General features: G+C 31.6%; 1 protein-coding gene across 1 annotated transcript in view; it reads right to left on the reverse strand.

The window, feature by feature from the left end:
* LOC134684579 (uncharacterized) overlaps positions 1-18,876 on the reverse strand; it is a 57,624-nt gene that overhangs the window by 12,629 nt on the left and 26,119 nt on the right. Inside the window, exons 22-36 of the mRNA XM_063543874.1 lie at positions 16,959-17,062; positions 15,920-16,123; positions 15,176-15,350; positions 14,113-14,387; positions 13,675-13,830; positions 11,884-12,079; positions 10,859-11,007; positions 9,684-10,176; positions 9,033-9,244; positions 7,981-8,167; positions 7,108-7,278; positions 5,264-5,671; positions 4,064-4,214; positions 2,620-2,756; positions 627-712 (exon numbers count right to left, since the gene is read on the reverse strand). Coding sequence (XP_063399944.1) covers positions 627-712; positions 2,620-2,756; positions 4,064-4,214; positions 5,264-5,671; positions 7,108-7,278; positions 7,981-8,167; positions 9,033-9,244; positions 9,684-10,176; positions 10,859-11,007; positions 11,884-12,079; positions 13,675-13,830; positions 14,113-14,387; positions 15,176-15,350; positions 15,920-16,123; positions 16,959-17,062 — 3,104 coding nt within the window. The remainder of the gene's footprint in view (positions 1-626; positions 713-2,619; positions 2,757-4,063; positions 4,215-5,263; positions 5,672-7,107; positions 7,279-7,980; positions 8,168-9,032; positions 9,245-9,683; positions 10,177-10,858; positions 11,008-11,883; positions 12,080-13,674; positions 13,831-14,112; positions 14,388-15,175; positions 15,351-15,919; positions 16,124-16,958; positions 17,063-18,876) is intronic.

Below are 18,876 nucleotides of genomic sequence, written 5' to 3' on the forward strand. Positions count from 1 at the left end.
TACAGAATCATCATTCTCAGAAAGTCTTAAAAGATTTGACGTATTCGTAAAATATATATTGGAGTTTCAAAATTATCATTTAGCATTTACAGCTGCCTTTGCAAATACTAGTATCTCTTTTATCGTCGCTGAATGAAAAACACCACATCATATTCCTTTTTCCTGAAGGATTTTGTCCAATCGAAACTTATGGACAACATATGATGGACGGTCAGTGTTTTAAGCATATAAGTAAAAACTGGTAGCTTGTTGAACTTATAAACGTATCAACCTTTTTGTTTGCAACATATAAGATGTTTAAAACAATTTTGTTTATTTGATCATCTTTTTAACTCAGTGAAGAGCATTCATTTCCCCCAAAACAACCTGTTGAAATATGAAAGTAAGAAGATATGGTATGATTGCAAAGAGCAAGGGCTGGAAAGTCCGTCAAAGTTGTTTGAAATATGAAAGTAAGAAGATATGGTATGATTGCAAAGAGCAAGGGCTGGAAAGTCAGTCAAAGTTGTTAAAAACTTCCATCATTATGATTGCCATGGAGACAACTACCAACCAAAGTGAAATGGATATAAGCAATGACTATACAAATATTGAAAATTTCAAAAGACGAACAACTAAATACTTACAAAAAAGGTCTGAGTTCCATCTGTATTTTTTGTTACTCCATTAGATCCATCACATGTCCTATATGAAAGTACCCACTGTTCTCCAACTAATTTAAATACATGTAATTAGTATTAACAGGATGACACAATGACCCTGTATTTTAAAATGACACTATTCTACTGCTTTGTAAACAAATGCATTTCTTCAAATAAAATATAACACGGGTTGCACATATTTAAATTTACAACGTCAATTTGCGTAACATCGCAAATCAGAGACTTTGGTTTCGGGCTGCTCGATAAGAAGTCAATAAAGTCATAATAAAAGTAAGTTTTCGTCGAAAAAATGAAAAGTTTCCTTTAATGTTTTATCTTGATCAAAATAGAAAAAAAATCTATAGTGACTATTGGCCAGCTTTAAAGTACAAAGGATTTACAATTTACACGAAATCAAACCTAACTATGAAATTGTCTTTTTGTTAAGGATGTATTCTTCTGACTTTTCACTCTCGTTCAGTCTCGTTGAAATCTCGTTCTTGAATTATTTCCAAAACATGTTATACAAGTGAAAATTATCAATGAAATTTAAAAAAATTATAATCAAACATAACTCTGTGAAAAAATTGTGTATCTACTATAAATGGTTTTTGAGTAATCCAGTTTTAAAATTTTCTGACCAATCAAGTCAGTATTTTTAGCCAAAATTTTGAGAAAATGGGTTAGGGATACAAAAAATGATTTTACAAAATTCATGTGCATCCCATATCATTTTGGTCTTTTCAAATTTCTTAGATATGTATTTTTTCAATCATTTAAAACAAAAAAAATGAAATAATATGCATTTTGTTCTTAAAATTGAGAAAAATCACAAAAATACAAAATTGACAGCGTGGTAAATTTTACACCAAAAAGCGTCAAAATATGATAAAACTTTCTTATATTAACACCTACCTATAGTTTTTTTTAAGGTAAAATTTATTCAGATTAGACCACTTCATCTTAATAGAAAGTATGACAAAAAGTTTAATTGTGGAACTGTGATTTTTTTCATGATAATAGCCCAAAAATAGGTAAAAATAGATGAAAAATGGGAAAATCATCAAAATTGGGCATTTTCAAAGGGCCGTAGAAAAAAAAAAAGAAGTGCACCACCATATGATTTTTTCTTCACCAATTCTTTTTTTATAGTCTTATAAACCCAAAAATCAGGTTAAGAAAAAAAGTTTAATTCTTAAGTCTTAGAGGCATGATTTTTTTATTAGTTGTTAATGGCTTTGAACTAGCTGTCAGATAACTGCGAGTATTCTCAGATCTGTTCATTGTGTCTTTTTATGTCGGGATGTATAAGTACCCGGCCACGTCCACTTGTATGTTTTGTCTATCTGATAAGTTAAGCCTTTTCAACTGTTTTTTATAGTTCGTTCTTATGTTGTACTGTTATACCACTGTCCCAGGTTAGGGGGAGGGTTGTGATCCCGCTAACATGTTTAACTCCGCCACATTATTTATGAATGTGCCTGTTCAGGAGCCTGAAATTCAGTGGTTGTCGTTTGTTTATGTGTTACATATTTGTTTTTCGTTCATTTGTTTTTTTTTACACAAATAAGGTCGTTAGTTTTGAATTGTTTTACATTGTCTTATCGGGGCTTTTTATAGCTGACTATGCGGTATGGGCTTTGCTCATTGTTGAAGGCTTTACGGTGACCTATAGTTGTTAATGTCTGTGTCATTTTGGTCTTTTGTGGATAGTTGTCTAATTGGGAATCAAACCACATCTTCTTTTTTAAAATTTCAGCAGTTTCGAAACATTACAATAACTATATGTGGCAGTGTTTAACTAAGTATCTCCTCCTCTTCTCCTCCACACGTTTGTTTCCCTTGTTACTAACAACAGAATAACATAATAAAGGCAATTAATACACTGAAAAACTCAGGATAGAAAAGTATGGATTAAATTGAAAGTAAAATATATAATTTCAAAACACACTACATTGTAGTTTTCAAAGATGCTTACTTGGGTTCCAATGAATAAGAGAAATTCTTGAATTTTCATCTTCATCCAGTTCACTTTCAATTTTTATGTTTAAAGGTCCTGGCATAGGCAGGTGACCAACTGGTGTTATCGAGAAAGAATATAAAATAGATCTTATCCTACAACGATATTAAAGAAGTCATCATAAATTGGCATATATTTACAAAGGGCAGATATATGGGATATTTAAATAAGTTTTTCAAAATCATTTATAACATGCTTGAATTTGGTCCTTCATATTTCCTAAAGACCTACAACTAAAAATTGAAGAAGCATCATACACATTTATAAAATAGCTGTGTTCTTAGATATTTCCTAAGCAAACTTAAAATAATAGGCACCGCAAGACTCGCTTTTGTCAGATATGTAAACTTTATAAGCTATCTATTGGAAAGAATAATATATCTGTTAGATAAGTGAAAACAGTTTTTAACAATACAACGTACATGCAAGAGCTAAATGTTGACATTTGTTTAAATTAAACAGTTTTGTCAAAAATTGTAGTGGACAAACATGTGTGTAGTCTCAATGTTCAAATAAGTATTGTATGTTATGCTGATGAATACTACATATATCTAAAGGTTAAGACGAACATGAATGCGACCACCAATATTTTAGACAAAAACTATCTGAAAAGATACCTTTATGGCATATTTGATAGATTGTTTCATCATCAAATGACCAAAAGCAGTTCAAATCTTTTACATAAACTAATTCAACTTAGGTAGACATATTCAGTGTTTCGAAAATGTCAAAAAACGTTCTTTGATGTACTTTAAATTTTAGGCCAAAAGGTACAAAAATCTATCCGCACATTGTGTCATATGTCAATAATGTCATAACACATAACTTTTCTGTGAAAGAGTGACCCGACCAGATTTTATAATCCGATTTTATAATCAAATGCAATAAATAAAATAAAGATAATTCTGAGAGGAATAATCACGTTACAATTTACCATTCCAGAGACCCAAATAATGACTTTGTTATACCGTATTCTAAAAAACAATGATTTCTATCAATCTGCACAAAAGAATGTTTATAACATTCAATACGATTGTGAAGAAGAATGTGTTCATAGAACACGGATGTCCCACTCGCACTTTCTTTTCTTATGATTAGTGGACCTTGAAATTGGGGCGAAAACTCTAATTTGCCATTCAAATTAGAAAAATCAGATCGTAAGGACATTTATACTAAGTTTCAAGTTGATTATACTTCAACTTTATCAACAACTTCCTTGACCAAAAAATTACCTGAAGCAGGACTGACGGACGAACGAACAGAAAAACAGACGGGAGGACGTACGAATGGACAAACAGACCAGAAAACATAATGCCCCTCTACTATCACAGGTGGGGCATAATAAAAAGATAAAACCAGAGTTCAAACCAAAAAGTTCTCTTGTTTTACATTTTAAACAAACCTTTTATATAATAATCTTTCTACCATATCTCCAGTTTCAGAAGGGTTAACAATATATGGCTGGAAATTTAAGGCTACATCAGCTCTATAGTCTGTCGTTAAATCATCATCATCCAATGGCTGCAGCATTATAGTCTGTCCTGGCATTAATCCTGTCAAAAGATATGACCAGTAAAATATTTTAATTTCGCACCACCTCTACTGCTATTAATTGGCTTAGTTCAAATACTACAATTATGGAAATTGTAAGTTTGAAATTTTTGTGAATTTATATAATTGCTTATCTTAAAATTTACTACACTTTAGTACTGTATATAATTATTGGTATGAAACATATTTAAATCTATAGTAAGTGTAGGTTTTCCAAAATATCCAAGGCAGGTAAAACTTGTTTTATTATTAATGCTTTTCTTTCTCTCCATCAATGTTACTAATACAAGAGCAAACATGAAGCATTTTTCTATTTAAAGATTTTCTATGGAAGATAATGATGGAAGTTTTTAACAACTTTGACTGACTTTCCAGCCCTTGCTCTTTGCAATCATACCATATCTTCTTACTTTCATATTTCAAACAACTTTGACGGACTTTCCAGCCCTTGCTCTTTGCAATTATACCATATCTTCTTACTTTCATATTATGCTATAGCTTGATTATTTGCTTGTCATGTAAAAAGTAAAGTAGTGACTTTTTAGATTCCATATATAATATATGTACCAAATTTAAACTTTTACTATATCAATGTTGAACAGTCGTCTTTCATTTAAAGATATGGTCTGAATAAGTTTTGTGCTTAACACTGGAATATGGAGAAATAAATTAACATTGAAAAAAGTGACTTCTCCTTAATTCGTCTAAAAGTTTCCCGGAAAGTTTATCAAAGTCATAATTTTTATTTTTTTTAAACCAGAAACGATAAAGTTATGTTAATCATAAGGTTTTTGTGGACTGTATTTGTAATTGAAAATGTTAAATTCAAGTTATTGCATTTCATGTGAATGTGTTAACAAGATAAAATGATCACTCATCGTTATTCATAGTAACAGTAACAATGTAAGTAGAAAGGTGGTTGATGTTATGTTTGCGTTTGACCTAGTAGTTCAAAGCTTCAATTTTGCAAAACTTGACAACTATTCAAAAATAATGCAAAGTGAAGCAAAAGTAAGACAACTGAGCTATATAGTAATTGAATTGGACATACCATTAGGAGTTGTCACTGATAAAACTGGAGTATCTCTTTTCTCTCTTCTAGAAGTAGATATATCATACCCAACTCGAATACTCTCCCCATGGACTGATGTTTTTATTTGAGTCTTGTTGTTTGTGATAGCAACAGATCCAAGGGATTTATTAGAACACAGCATAGCTTCATTACAAACTCTCATAGTCATAAACAAAGTTCTACCAGGTTCCATGTGAAATGTTTCACTCATATCATAACTTGAATTGCTGCTATTTTTCTGAATTTGCATTACTGATAAGGGTCTTGTTTTATATCCATTGATATAAAGATAGCCATTCTTTATCATAGCTGACCCAGATTCATTTAATCCAACCCACTGGCAAGGTAATATGTCATCTTTGTTTTCAGAACTTCCAATACACATATCTAAAATTATGCAAGGAAGAGCAAAAAGGTATTGGACGGCTTTATTAATACTGTTAATGCAATTATTCCTGTTTTCTGTTACATCCAAAATGATGTCTGTATTAAAATTGATATACTACTGACTGAAGAAACTGAGGTACATAATATAAACTATATGATTTGCTAATGACCTCTACGAATCATCCGAATCTACTATGAATTTTACTTACCATCTATCATTCGTAGGGGTCAGCAGTAAACAATTTTATCATACACAGGGTCTTTCCTGCTTAGTTTGGATTAAAATAAACAATGAAATAAAATAACATTGATAGATGACGTCACCATCAATAGTTCACGTGAAGTAATTAATCCAATATGAAATGTTTTGCCCTCATATGAATTAAAAGGGAAATACCACGTGACGGCGTTTATCCAATCATAACGTCACTGTTTTGTCCGATGTGTGGTGAGTAACAACTGTCTCACAAAAAAGTAGTCACAAACGTTATAGAACCTGGATAATTCGTTATTACCTTTAAAGTTGATTAAAAATTCAAAATATTGTTTAATAATCTCATATAAGTTACATCCCCTTAGTACATTCTTTACTTTTAAACATTAAACAGTTAAGTATTTTAAAAAATACTAGTATTTACATCCTTTTGCATGTTTTCCTGAATATGACTTACTGCTGGAAGGAGATTTAGGAGCTAGCGCTCACTTATGATATCATGTTATAGTGTGTTAATGTTAAGCATAATCATAAATTTCAAAAAATGTTTTTGGTTTCTAGTAAGAAAAGAGGGGCGAACAATATCAGAGGAACATTTAAACTCCTCAGTATGAAGAACCCCAACCTGAAAAAGCCATGTATAAGATAGAAAAAGACATACAGACAAACAATAGTATACAAAACACAACATAGAAAACTGTTGACTAAGCAACCCGAACCCCCCAAAAAACTTGGTTGATCTAAGGTGCTCCGGAAAGGATAAACAGATCCAGTGGCACTCATCGTGTTGCTCATGTAAGTACAAAACTGGTAACAAGTCTATTTTTGTACTTCAAATTTGAGAGATTGTAATGACGAAATTGGGATAAATTCGCTTCATGCAAATGTGTGTGAAATGAATATTCCATAACGGTCAATCAACTCTTAATGGTGTCCGTAAAATTACCAAGGGATGATTTCAACTGCACCATTTGGAACTCTTAGTGTAATAATTAAGTAAGCTGCATCGATGATTAATATGCATGGCAACAGTTCTTAAAATACAAAACTAATTATTCAGCGATTAACATGAATCCAGGTCAAAAGGTATATAATGCTGATAAGCTTAATTGAGTTAGACATACGGACAGAGATATGGACAGACCTCGAATATGGTAAAATGCTACAAAACTTGACAGACACTGTCATTCAAAGAAAAGTATATTGGTTATCTCACACTTACCATATTTGATAACAGATTTATCTTCACTAGCAGTAAATGTCATCCCTATAGATGTGGGATCAGTTGTTTCTCTGGCATCTTTAGGATTTACTTCATTTGGAAATTCTTTTGTTCCAGGTAAAGTATTATTCAAATTATCTACTTCTGGTGGAACTAACAGTACTATTACTCCTGAAATCAAAGATATACTGAACAACATGAAAACTACATTTTCCTTATTGACAACTATACATAAGTTTGTTGATAAAAAAAGAATATATGTATTCATGTTTTATAGACAAAAACTTAGATAATTTTAGTTCTGTTTGATCTGATGTAGCCGATTTAATAAAGGTATAATTTGAAGTCTTGAATTATGATAATAGTTATCAAAGGTACCAAGATTATAATTTAGTACGCCAAACGCGCGTTTCATCTACATTAGACTCACCAGTGACGCTCAAAATATTTATAAAGCCAAACAAGTACAAAGTTGAAGAGCATTGAGGATCCAAAATTCCAAAAAGTTGTGCCAAATACGGCTAAGGTAATCTATGCCTGGGTTAAGAAAACATTAGTTATGCTTTTAATTCCGCTTAATAATGAAAAATACAAACTTTGTTCTAAAAATGAAATAACAAATTCCTCTACATGCACTTATGTTTCATTTGTGTTTGTGTGCTTTATATCGTTTTTATAAGCTGACCCGTTTACTTTCAAAGTTTGTATATTTGCAATTTGTCAAATTAGAGCTTTTTATCTTGCTGTGTGATATTGGTATTGTTTATTGTTGTAGGCCGTATATGGAACTATATTAGCTTACATTTACGTCATTTGATCTCTTATAGCTGGTTTGTAATATACATCATATATTCTATAACCATATACATGTACCTTTTGTTTCATTCCACTGTGTAAGTGCGCCACCTCCATTGATACATCTTACAGAAACATAATAAGTAGTATTGTGTTGTAGTATACCATCAAAGTTCTTATTCTCTGCTATCATTTTTCTACCAACAGACTGAAATTTCTGCAGTTCTTCTCCTCCAACTGAACCTCCAATGGCCCATAGAGTGTCCTAAAACAGACAGATTTACAACTGTAAATAACTACGAAGCGGTAGATCTGATCCGTCTGTGAAAATGTTGAAGATACAAAGGAGTGGGAGTATGACGCCGTTTTATCCCCAATCTATAGGAGTTTTATTAAATTGTTAAAATGTAAATTTGAGCTATTTATGGAAGGAGTATTACTTATGCTACTTTCATATGGGCTGTGGTTTACAAATACAATGCACAGTAGTCATGCAAAACTAATTCATGTAAAATTACTGAAATCTTGTTTCTACCTCAGGATTACCGTAGCTATATTTGGCAACATTTTCAAGAATTTATGGTACTCCATGCTCCTCAATTTTTTTACTTATAGATGCTTCGAGAGTCTCTGATGAATCTTTGGTAGACGAAAAACAAATACAAAATGTTAATCCTGGTATCAACGACTGTTTTTTAAATGAAAGTGCCCGTACTTTCGTTTAGTCTTACTATTTAAATATATGCTGTATTTGATAATGATACATTTTATGTTTGAAAGTTGAGAGTGAAAACAAATGCAGGCATACTTCGTCGATTTTTCGTACCTAAAAAATCGACAGTCTTTAATGACAAAGTTAGTTCAAATCTAGGTAAAATATCTAGTAAATGTTAGAACAAAATATCCCTGAACTAATCGTCTCATATGACATCGTCACAGGTGGATAAAGTGGATCATGTTTACTCATCTTTAAGGCATTGATATTTGCTAAAATTTAGGGAATAACATTAAGTAGGTTTAATAAACACACTACCAGCTTGTAATACTTATTGTTTTCCATTTCAAAATACATATAGAAAATGAAAGACCAATTATATTGTAAAATCAGCAGAAATTATTAAACCACTTACCGCAATTTGACTTTCATCATCATAACATCTCCAAAATGATTTTATTGTATCTTTTGATGCCTGATAATTTACTGGAGTGAATTCCCCTTGGGTGACATCTATATAGATCTGAGACGTCATTATATCGGGGTCAAACACAGGTGGTGTGTCATCAAGATAGAAAGCGCTTGATGAGCTAATGGCTTCTAGACCTGATCCCAGAACAGCTTTCACTAAAAAGCATACTTTTTTTTAAACAAAGTATTCAAAATATCTTTAATGTTATATTGTATGCTTTTTATAATTATAAATTACATATTGAGTTGACACATCTGGGCATATTGTTTAAACTTTCAGAAGATGACAATGATTGAATATTTAAGAATGCTATTTCTGTTTCACAATTTTACTTTAGATTATCTGTATCAAATCTATCTAACAGTAGTCCTAACTTATTTACAAAATTTAATGGACTGTGGGCAAACTCTTTGTTGGAATCCCGAACTAAATAGAACATTACATCATTCGTTGGAAATTGCTCTTAATTTTTATACATTCAACCAAGCAGATTGTAAATGTTTTTTGATTATTTATTATAAGAAATGATTTTCTGCTCATTAAAGACGAATGTCATTCGGGGTAAACATAGTTTGTTAAGGAATAAAACATTACCTGTTATATAGTAAGACAATGTTTTATTTTCCTGAAGACCAGATTCATTAACAAATGTCTTTACTGGTGCTAGGTTTGTATCTTGTAATATAAACGTATAATCTTTTGTGTCATTAAGATTGCAGGCTGAATTACACATATATTCAGAACACATTCCTTGACATGGTAAACAAGGTGCAAGTACTTCAGAAAAAGGTGATACATCAGTTGATAGTCTTTCACTCCCTATACCGGCTTCAAAGTTTACAACTGGATTTGTACCACCTCTGAATGGGTCACCATAGCGACAAAGGGATCCTTGTGGTGCTGGCATTATTAGATTTTTGAAGAAAGCTTTCGTTGAATATCTATTAAACATGTCTGCATGTTCTGGGACTGTGTTTTCACGATTCCAAACATGTAAAACTAATCTTGACTTGATACTGAGATATGGAATACCACACATCATCGTAAGTTCCTCTCCGTCAACAAACACAAACAAACACCATAATATCTGTAAGTCATAATAACAAAACATGTAAAATATAAGACAAAACGTGCTTAAATCAGAAATAACAATGTATTTAATTACGTCGCCCAAAGTACCACTGAACTCGAAAATTCGTATACTCACCAACATATTGCTACAATTAAATTATGGGATTTGATAAATCCGATGTTTAATAAAATTTGTTCCAACAATAATTGGTCAGAGAGAACATACAAAAAAGTGGTACATATTTGAAACAAAATAGTTCCTATGCATAGCTGTATCTTTGTCAATAGGTTGAACATGTGGGTAGTTTTGGTATCAAATGAAAGCTTTTGGACTTGGGATTACTGTAGAAAACTTGTTTAAAGTTTCTGTCGAATAACAAAGAAGTATGTAAAATTTTAATAGGAGAGCACATTTCCCCTGTTGTTGAAATCAGAAGTACTTGTTTTTGTACTATCAAACTTCCGGAACCAGTACACTCTAAAATGCAATAGATATGCTATTTGTTTAGCACAAGTCAGGATAATGTAAAGTTTTGACGTAAAATAACTGCTTGTTTATTTGAATTTAAGACAAAGTAGCCATTTATGCTTGACATTGCAGATTTTAACATAGAAAGCTATGGAGCTTTGATTTAGTGGTATTACACCTAAAAGAAAGACAAAAATAGATATGAATAATAAACAAAGAGTCAACTCACATCAACTGCATCATCTCTTTCTGGTCTAATTTCTATATGGTAATCGTGGAAATTTTCAGAAGGGTCAAACTCTAAACTCATCTTTGCTTTCGTTGGTTGAAATGTGTTATTGAAGGACTGGCACCAGGTAACAATCATAGAGTCTTTGCCTAAAACAAAAGGAAAACACTTCTAAACGTTTGGAAAAGTGATACTATTGGCCTTTTTATTCGGAAAGAACTCACTCGGTCAACAGAAGTTTTCAGGATCAGGCTTGTTCAACTAATTCTATATCGCTTTTTGACATTTAGTCCTGATGTGGAAGGTATAATTTGTAATAAAATTGAGAATGGAAATAGAGAATGTGTCAAAGAGACAACAACCCGACCATAGAAAATCAACGGCAGAAGATCACCAACAGGTCTTCAATGTTGAGAGAAATTCCCGCACCCGAAGGCGTCCTTCAGTTTAATTTCAGTATGTTTATTGGTCATCACTTGCTAAAGAAATTGTGATTTGTTGCAACTAAACACATATTTCAATTTAAACAAATACATAGGTAGCAAACCACTTCAAAGTACTTGGGTGTCTAATGAATGTGTGCTTATCCTGCAATCAAATGATACTAGTGGGGATGTCTTGTATCACATATATTTAGAAACACAGGAATAACTAGATCAAATATCAAAATAGCAGCGGCATAACTGTATAGTATTTAGAATGTTTTATGGCATTTCGTTCTATTCAACCTTTTTCAATGTTCTTTCTAAAAATAAAACTGATATTAGCTGAATTTTTTATCCGATATTAGAGTGAGAGAAACTAAATAAATCACCCCCATCTACAATTTGCTGTAAACACCTTCACGCTTACATTTATAATATACCCATTAAGCTTTTACACTGAAAGCAATTTATTTTTTACCTTCACAATGCTGAATAATCATCATGTGCATTAATAAAAGTTCATGTAGAAATAGAATTGTTTCCAATGGAGTCCTTTTAGCACTGAAATCCAGTACAAAATTATGATGTTTAATTATTTACCAGAAAAAATCTGTATACCACAAGCTGCCTGTGTGATAGGTATACTAGTGTCTATTGGAGTATCTACAATACTTCCATCAGGATTGTTGACTATCTCATACTGTTGTAATGTTGTATTCAGAACTGAATGTTCTGTTGTTGTTGTAGTTGTAAAATCTGACAATGTTTTGTTTCCGCAATTACAGTAACTACAATACTGAAAGCAAAAATAAAGAAAATCAACTAAGCAAATGTACTCTGCAAAACAAAATAAAAACTCTCATGAATATGTGTACGGTATGCTCCCTCAAACGATACATTTCATGTTATAAATTAAATATTGGTCTATAATCCAAATGACCAGGTACACTTCAGCCAATTTTTAGCATTTCAATTCAACTTCATCAGAAAAATACCAAAAAGGACATATATTCTATTTTTCAACGGACATTTTTTTCAAAGTCCTACAGCTGAATAAACTAATTATCTGCATAACAAGAATATTTATTAGACTCCAAAGTCAGAACAATTAGAATGAATTGTCAAGGCGCAATTATATTGTGCAATATGTACATGTACCTTCAGAAAAACATCAATTGGCCTAAACCTACTTGATTATTTTTTCAAAATGTTACGTTACCAAAACATTCTTTCTTAAAGTGAATTCTCAAAATATCAACGTGTTGTATATCACGAGTTTGGGTCAATGTAAAGGCGGGGCGAAAGATATCAGATGGACATTCATACTTATAATATATGTACAAAAAAGTGTCTGTTCAGGACGACAAAATATTACTAAATCCAACGCCCAGAACCACTAAAATACTGTTTTGCCTTTTTTAAACTGATTTTGGGAGTTATAATCAAACATGTAAATTGTATACCATTATTATAACAAGAGTCAATTGATTTAAGAGTGCAAGGCACTCTGCCCAATTTTTTACCCTTATTTAAAATTATTGACAAATTGTATATCTCTCATAACCAAATTAGTACATAGAATGTCCTGTCGATTTTGTAACAAATCAACCCAGTTTGAGCACCTGTTAAAACAAGTTGTTTTCACATTATTTTTGTTATAACAAATGACCCATCTGGCCTGAATTTCAGTTTCAATTGTAATCTATGTTTGCTAGGCTTAACTGTGGTTGAAAACAAGTCAATTTGATATTTTTTTTTACATTTTATTCGATGGCAAAACAATTTTGGAAATGCACATAAGTCAATATTGTAAACTTTATTACTTCGTAAATCAAGCAATACATCAGCTCCTACTACAATAAGGTAATCGTGTTGTGTCAATCATGATTGAATTAAAACTTTTAAAAATAAGAAGACCTTTTTGTCAGTCAATGTTTTAAATGCATTTTCATCTACGATGTATAAAACTCAGTACATCTAAAATCCCTGTGAGCAACTATAGTTTTAATAATCTCTGTCTAAGGCAAAGGCAAAGACACTGACTTAAACTTTACTCTCGCATGTTGAATTTAAAAATGCTAGAAACTGTGGACGGAAAAGATTTATTACAAGTTTGTAGACTTAAATGTAAAATTTACCATAGAAATGAATTTCCAATAAGAAAACATTGGCCTAAGTTTACGAATAGATAAATTTTGAAGTGGCAGCTGATGACTTTTATAGAAAGATGTTTGAAAAAATAATGACATGATATGCCCATTTAAGAATAGAAACAAACTATAGTTATTATTTCTTCACCGTTTTTTTTTAATATAGTTATGTATAAAATATAAAAAAGACGAATGAGCGAATGATCGCTCAAACTTCCCCTATGAATGGTTATATACTTACCATTGGAACTGGTTCCATTAAACAGCATTCACAAACATTGGCGACCCAATCATTGTCTTCCTCATATGTAAATGTAGCTATTCCATCTTCGGGTCCATCCCAGAACATGACACCAGTAATTGCTTGACCATCTCCTCCCGCTGCCTTAATAGATATCTGAATTAACAGAGAAAGTCTTATAACATCTGAACAAAATATAACTGAAGGCTCACAAGAGCATGCGTTTCTCACCAGTGTCTACTGTTATTATCGAAATCATGTGATTTACTAATTTAGAGGCAGCTACCAGGGCTGGTAGATCTAAACCTGATGACATAGTTTTACTTTTAATGGATTATGCAAACATAACAATCTGTCAAACTTAACAATTTAAGCAACTAGAAGTACTAAAAGTTTTAAATATATATCTATGTTCTTTTATTATTTGAAGCCACTTACATCATAAACTCCACCATTTTCTATGTCGGCTGGTCTTACATAAGCACCGGTTAACATTTTATTCATATTATTGTGTCTAGCAAGCTTTACAGAGATAGCATTGTCATAGATCAGTGTATCAATGTTCTCTTTACGATGATGTAACTTCCATATTGTACCACTTGGATCTCTGAATCCTATTTGCTCAAGTCTTCTCCAATCACTATCGTTTATCATAGATATATGTCTGGATAGGCATCCTGGACCGTAAGGTTTAGGCAAGTGTAATAGAGTACCTGTATTCCACAGAAATAATTGTTTTCTAGAAAACATTCAATTCTATACTTTAGACCCTTAGTCATTTACTTGCTAAATATGTTTTTGAGACATAAATTTTTATAAATTAGATCTTTTGTTCATCACCCGGTCGGAACCGCTGCTGATGGACTATCAGTCCGCGAGATTATCATCAGCTCAGCAGTCAGTACTTCGGTACTTCGGTACTGACATGAGTTATGACAATCCGTTCTAAAGTTTAAAGAAACTTAGGTTTCAACTACCTCAGGCAAACTTGGCCTTAGATTGATTTGGATATTTAATTAGGTCATTTTTAGTCATATTGTGCTTCAACTGTTTCGTTTTTTGATAAATCCTTGGTTTTCAAAAATTTGACTTTGAGCTATCCTGATGAGGGTACCTCCAGAAAAGCGATTCAGTCGCATGTAATTCATATTACGTGTATCTTTCATTTGTTTTATAAATTAGGACTTTTCAAGTATTCATCATTCCCTATAAAAACTGAACATGCCGAAGGAATGTAGCATTTTTATAAAAAACTGAATGAGACAAAACTAATACGATAATAAGAAATGATATCAAAATTATGTGATAATATTAATTATTTAATCAAACTCATTTTAAGAAATTGGAAAATTTTCTACACGCTTTTACTTTAATTATTTTCATTTCTGCATTTGTAAAGACCACACGTTAACTTACTTTGAATTGTATAATTGTAAAAATATCGACATTGAATAGGGAGTTTGAATCTATGCATCATGTACATTATTAGAATTCTAAATACCTGTGACTGCTTGTCCTGAATTGAACCATACTTGTTCTTTTAGGAAATCCTTTCCAGCAACTACTTTTCCTGGTGTTGGTGTTGACAAGTCATACAATACTGGCGGAGAATCTTCTATTGTGTATAATCCTGCGTTATTTGTCACTTTAAACTGTACAATATATGGTTTGTCTTTCTGATAATGAAGATAAAATTATAATTCTAAATTTCAAATCCAACAGCCATTTAAACTCAATTATAAGTATGAATATTGGTTCCATAAAACCAAATATAATTTCCCATTAAACTGATATCAAGGATATAATGATGTTTGGGCATATATTTGTGTTCAAGTTTGTTACCAGTTCTGTCTGCAGATGAAAAAATAATATGCTTGAGACTTTTTAAAGAACAACAGAAATATGCAGTTTAAAAAAACACGTCTGTGCTATACGCATTACAACAAACGCTATTTCATATTATTAAGGATGCCAAACTGATAACTTAAGCTACAACCTCTGTGTAACACGATAATTTTTTAATATTTAAAAATGGCAAAATATAATATGCTGTTCAGAAAAAAATAAATGAGAAATACTGGTCATTTAAGCTACAGGTGTGTGATATAGTTTAATTTGGTCAGTTTTCGTCGATTTCCCCATTTTGAAGTTGGTTACTAGTATGTTTGTTTTCTTTTTTTCAAGTTTACAGCACTTATAGATGATTAACAAATAACGGATAACACTATGAATATATCATAAAAACCTCAAGTTGTAGATCCACAAAGCTGTATCCTGTGTAATTATTTGTCAACTCTATCCAGTCATGTAATAATGTTTGTATATTTTGATCAGAACAAGAGGAAGAATTCCACAAAGACACTTCATAGGTTTCTATACCAGACTCTAGATCATTATAATCCTCCCATAGTACTTGTATGGTGCTGTTATCAACAGTGTAGGTAACAGGCTGTTTGATTAAAAAAAACATAACTGTGCTCAGTTTCTTGCAACTTATATGCGAGTTTTCAAGTTTTATTTCAACATACTTTCTAACTGAAATAGCTGAATTTTATCTAGGAACCTTCTTATTCAAATAATGAGCTTTTACAGCAAAGCAATACACAATCTATCATAGGTTCCAAGGGAAAACTTAAATTTCAAGCAAGCGCTCATATTGGTTAGCGTAATTTACACCAATTTTTAAGTGTTAAACGATGTTTATACAGTCTTATCAGTCATTACGTACTAGCTGTTGATGACAATGAACAGATTTTGGCTATACTTTTTGGACCTTTGGATTATAGCTCTTCATCTTATATATAAGCTTTGGATTTCAAATATTTTGGCCACGAGCATCACTGAAGAGATATGTATTGTCGAAGTGCGCATCTGGTGCAAGAAAATTGGTACCGTTAATTTTATTTTTGACTAAATGTTGATCACGAGAAAGTGTCCTGGGAATGTAAATCATGAAATACAACCAAAGTTTGATGAGCAACAAGGTGTAAATTTCCTATTTATCAACTAAAAGTGGGTTATCAGTGCAAAATTGTATTTGGTTTCATTGATATGAGAACCAGTTATCAAATGCTTATAAACCAATCAATCAAAAATCAGATATAATCTCCGAATGACAATTATCCTAGTAATGTCACGTGTTAAACAAATATATCATGATTCTTTTCATTCACCTGTCTGAAATGTTTTTTCACAACATTTACTCGACTAAAAAAGCAGAGCAAATGTTTAGTGTTCCTCCATGTCCATAGATGAAATAAATTGTTGAGGCAAATATGACTTACCATATAATATAATGATCCTGTAGTTAGTTTGCCTTTGATAGGAGGTGTCAAATCAACAACAAACCGATGGGAAATCATTGCACATTCACCTGACTCATCCACACCTTATAAAAACAAAAACTTGCTTCACAGAAATCGTGTCACAATAGAAAATTACATCATGTTTTCTACAGTATTGATATTGTAAAAGCTTGAGATTGATAACAGAGTTCTTTACTATACTTTCTCGATTTGATGTTATATTGCTGGGCTATCAACACGATTATGAAAAATAGTCCACCTACTATACCAGCTCTCGTACCAGAATCTATGACAAACGAGACGATTTCAATTTGAAATTATCAATTTCCCCCACCTTAGTAGTAATATACCAACTTCACCTGCATATGGAATATACATTTCCCAACTTATTAGGTATTCAAGAGCTTGCAGCTCCTATTCAGACTTTGTAAAACGTCACCATTGTCTGAGCAGAAAGTTGATGAACCAGGGGTATGTCAAAGAACGTCTCGTCCTTTTTCTAAAAAAGTTCATCGGAAGATACCAAGAACTTGTTGATAAATATTCCGTAACAACTTCACAAATAATACAAGATGGTCTTGAAGTATAGATTTTGCGTACTGACGTTGGTTATCATCTTAATAACGCGTTATAGTATTATTTTTATTAGTCTTTATTAATATAACTTGTAAATTTTTGAGATATTCTTTTGAATTGACTCTGTGGTTATATAAAAACATCATCCTTTGAACGACAAAATTATTTCATTTACTTAAATTACTCTTACTTATGGATTTTGACATACTATGAATGATAAAATTATTTCATTCAATAAAATACTTTAAATTTCTGTTAAGTCTGTTTTTTTATTTTATACATTTGACGTGATACTGTACGTATGTATCCCGTCATACTTTGAATCACACCTTATTTATTTATTATTTTTACATTTACTGTTGAGTCTGTTGTTTGTTATATCAACTTTACGTGACTATGCATGTAAATATACCTTCATACTTTGAACGACAAAATTATTTTTATGTCTACCTGTGCGAATTTCAAACGCGCAATTTTACACCAGCAATGAACACCTACTATTCTTTACGGGTAGACTTTATATAGATAAATTAAGTTGTATAAGTAGAGCAAAATGAGTATATTAAATTTGATGTATGCCTTTTTGTGGTTCTTCGTTACATTTGTTGTTTTTATAGTTATGCATGTATGTTTGTTTTGATCATACTTTTAACGACAAAATTATTTTTTTGTCTACCTGTACGAATTTCAAACGCGCATTTTTACACCAGCAATGAAAACCTTCTTTCCTTTACGGGTAGACTTTATATATATAAATTAAGTGGTACAAGAAAAGCAAAATGAGTATGTTAAATTTGATGTATGCCTTTTTGTGATTCTTCGTTACATTTTTTTTTATAGTGATATTAAGATGATAACACAATATTGACTGCTGTACCCCTATTTTTGACATTTTTTCTCTTTGAGTATGTTTGTTTTGTTCATACATCGTTGACAATGTAATGGAATTTGATGCGACTGTCATACAAGTGAGAGGTTTAGCTAGCTATAAAACCAGGTTCAATCCACCATTTTCTACATTTGAAAATGCCTGTACCAAGTCAGGAATATGACAGTTGTTATCCATTCGTTTGATGTGTTTGGACTTTTGATTTTGCCTTTTGATTTTGGATTTTTCTTTTTGAGTTTTCCTCGGAGTTCGGTATTTTTGTGTTTTTACTTTTTTCGTTGTAATCTAACTGGTAGCATAAACTGAAAATATCTTAATTGACTGCTAGCAAATTACCCGAATTGTAGTGAATTAACGGCAATGGATTTCACAGAAAACTGACATCAAGACTAAACATCACTGAATATTTTCAGATTCAGTCTATTTAGAGCT

Source organism: Mytilus trossulus, chromosome 9 (assembly GCF_036588685.1).
Source record: "Mytilus trossulus isolate FHL-02 chromosome 9, PNRI_Mtr1.1.1.hap1, whole genome shotgun sequence".
Classification (NCBI taxonomy): Eukaryota; Metazoa; Mollusca; class Bivalvia; order Mytilida; family Mytilidae; genus Mytilus; species Mytilus trossulus.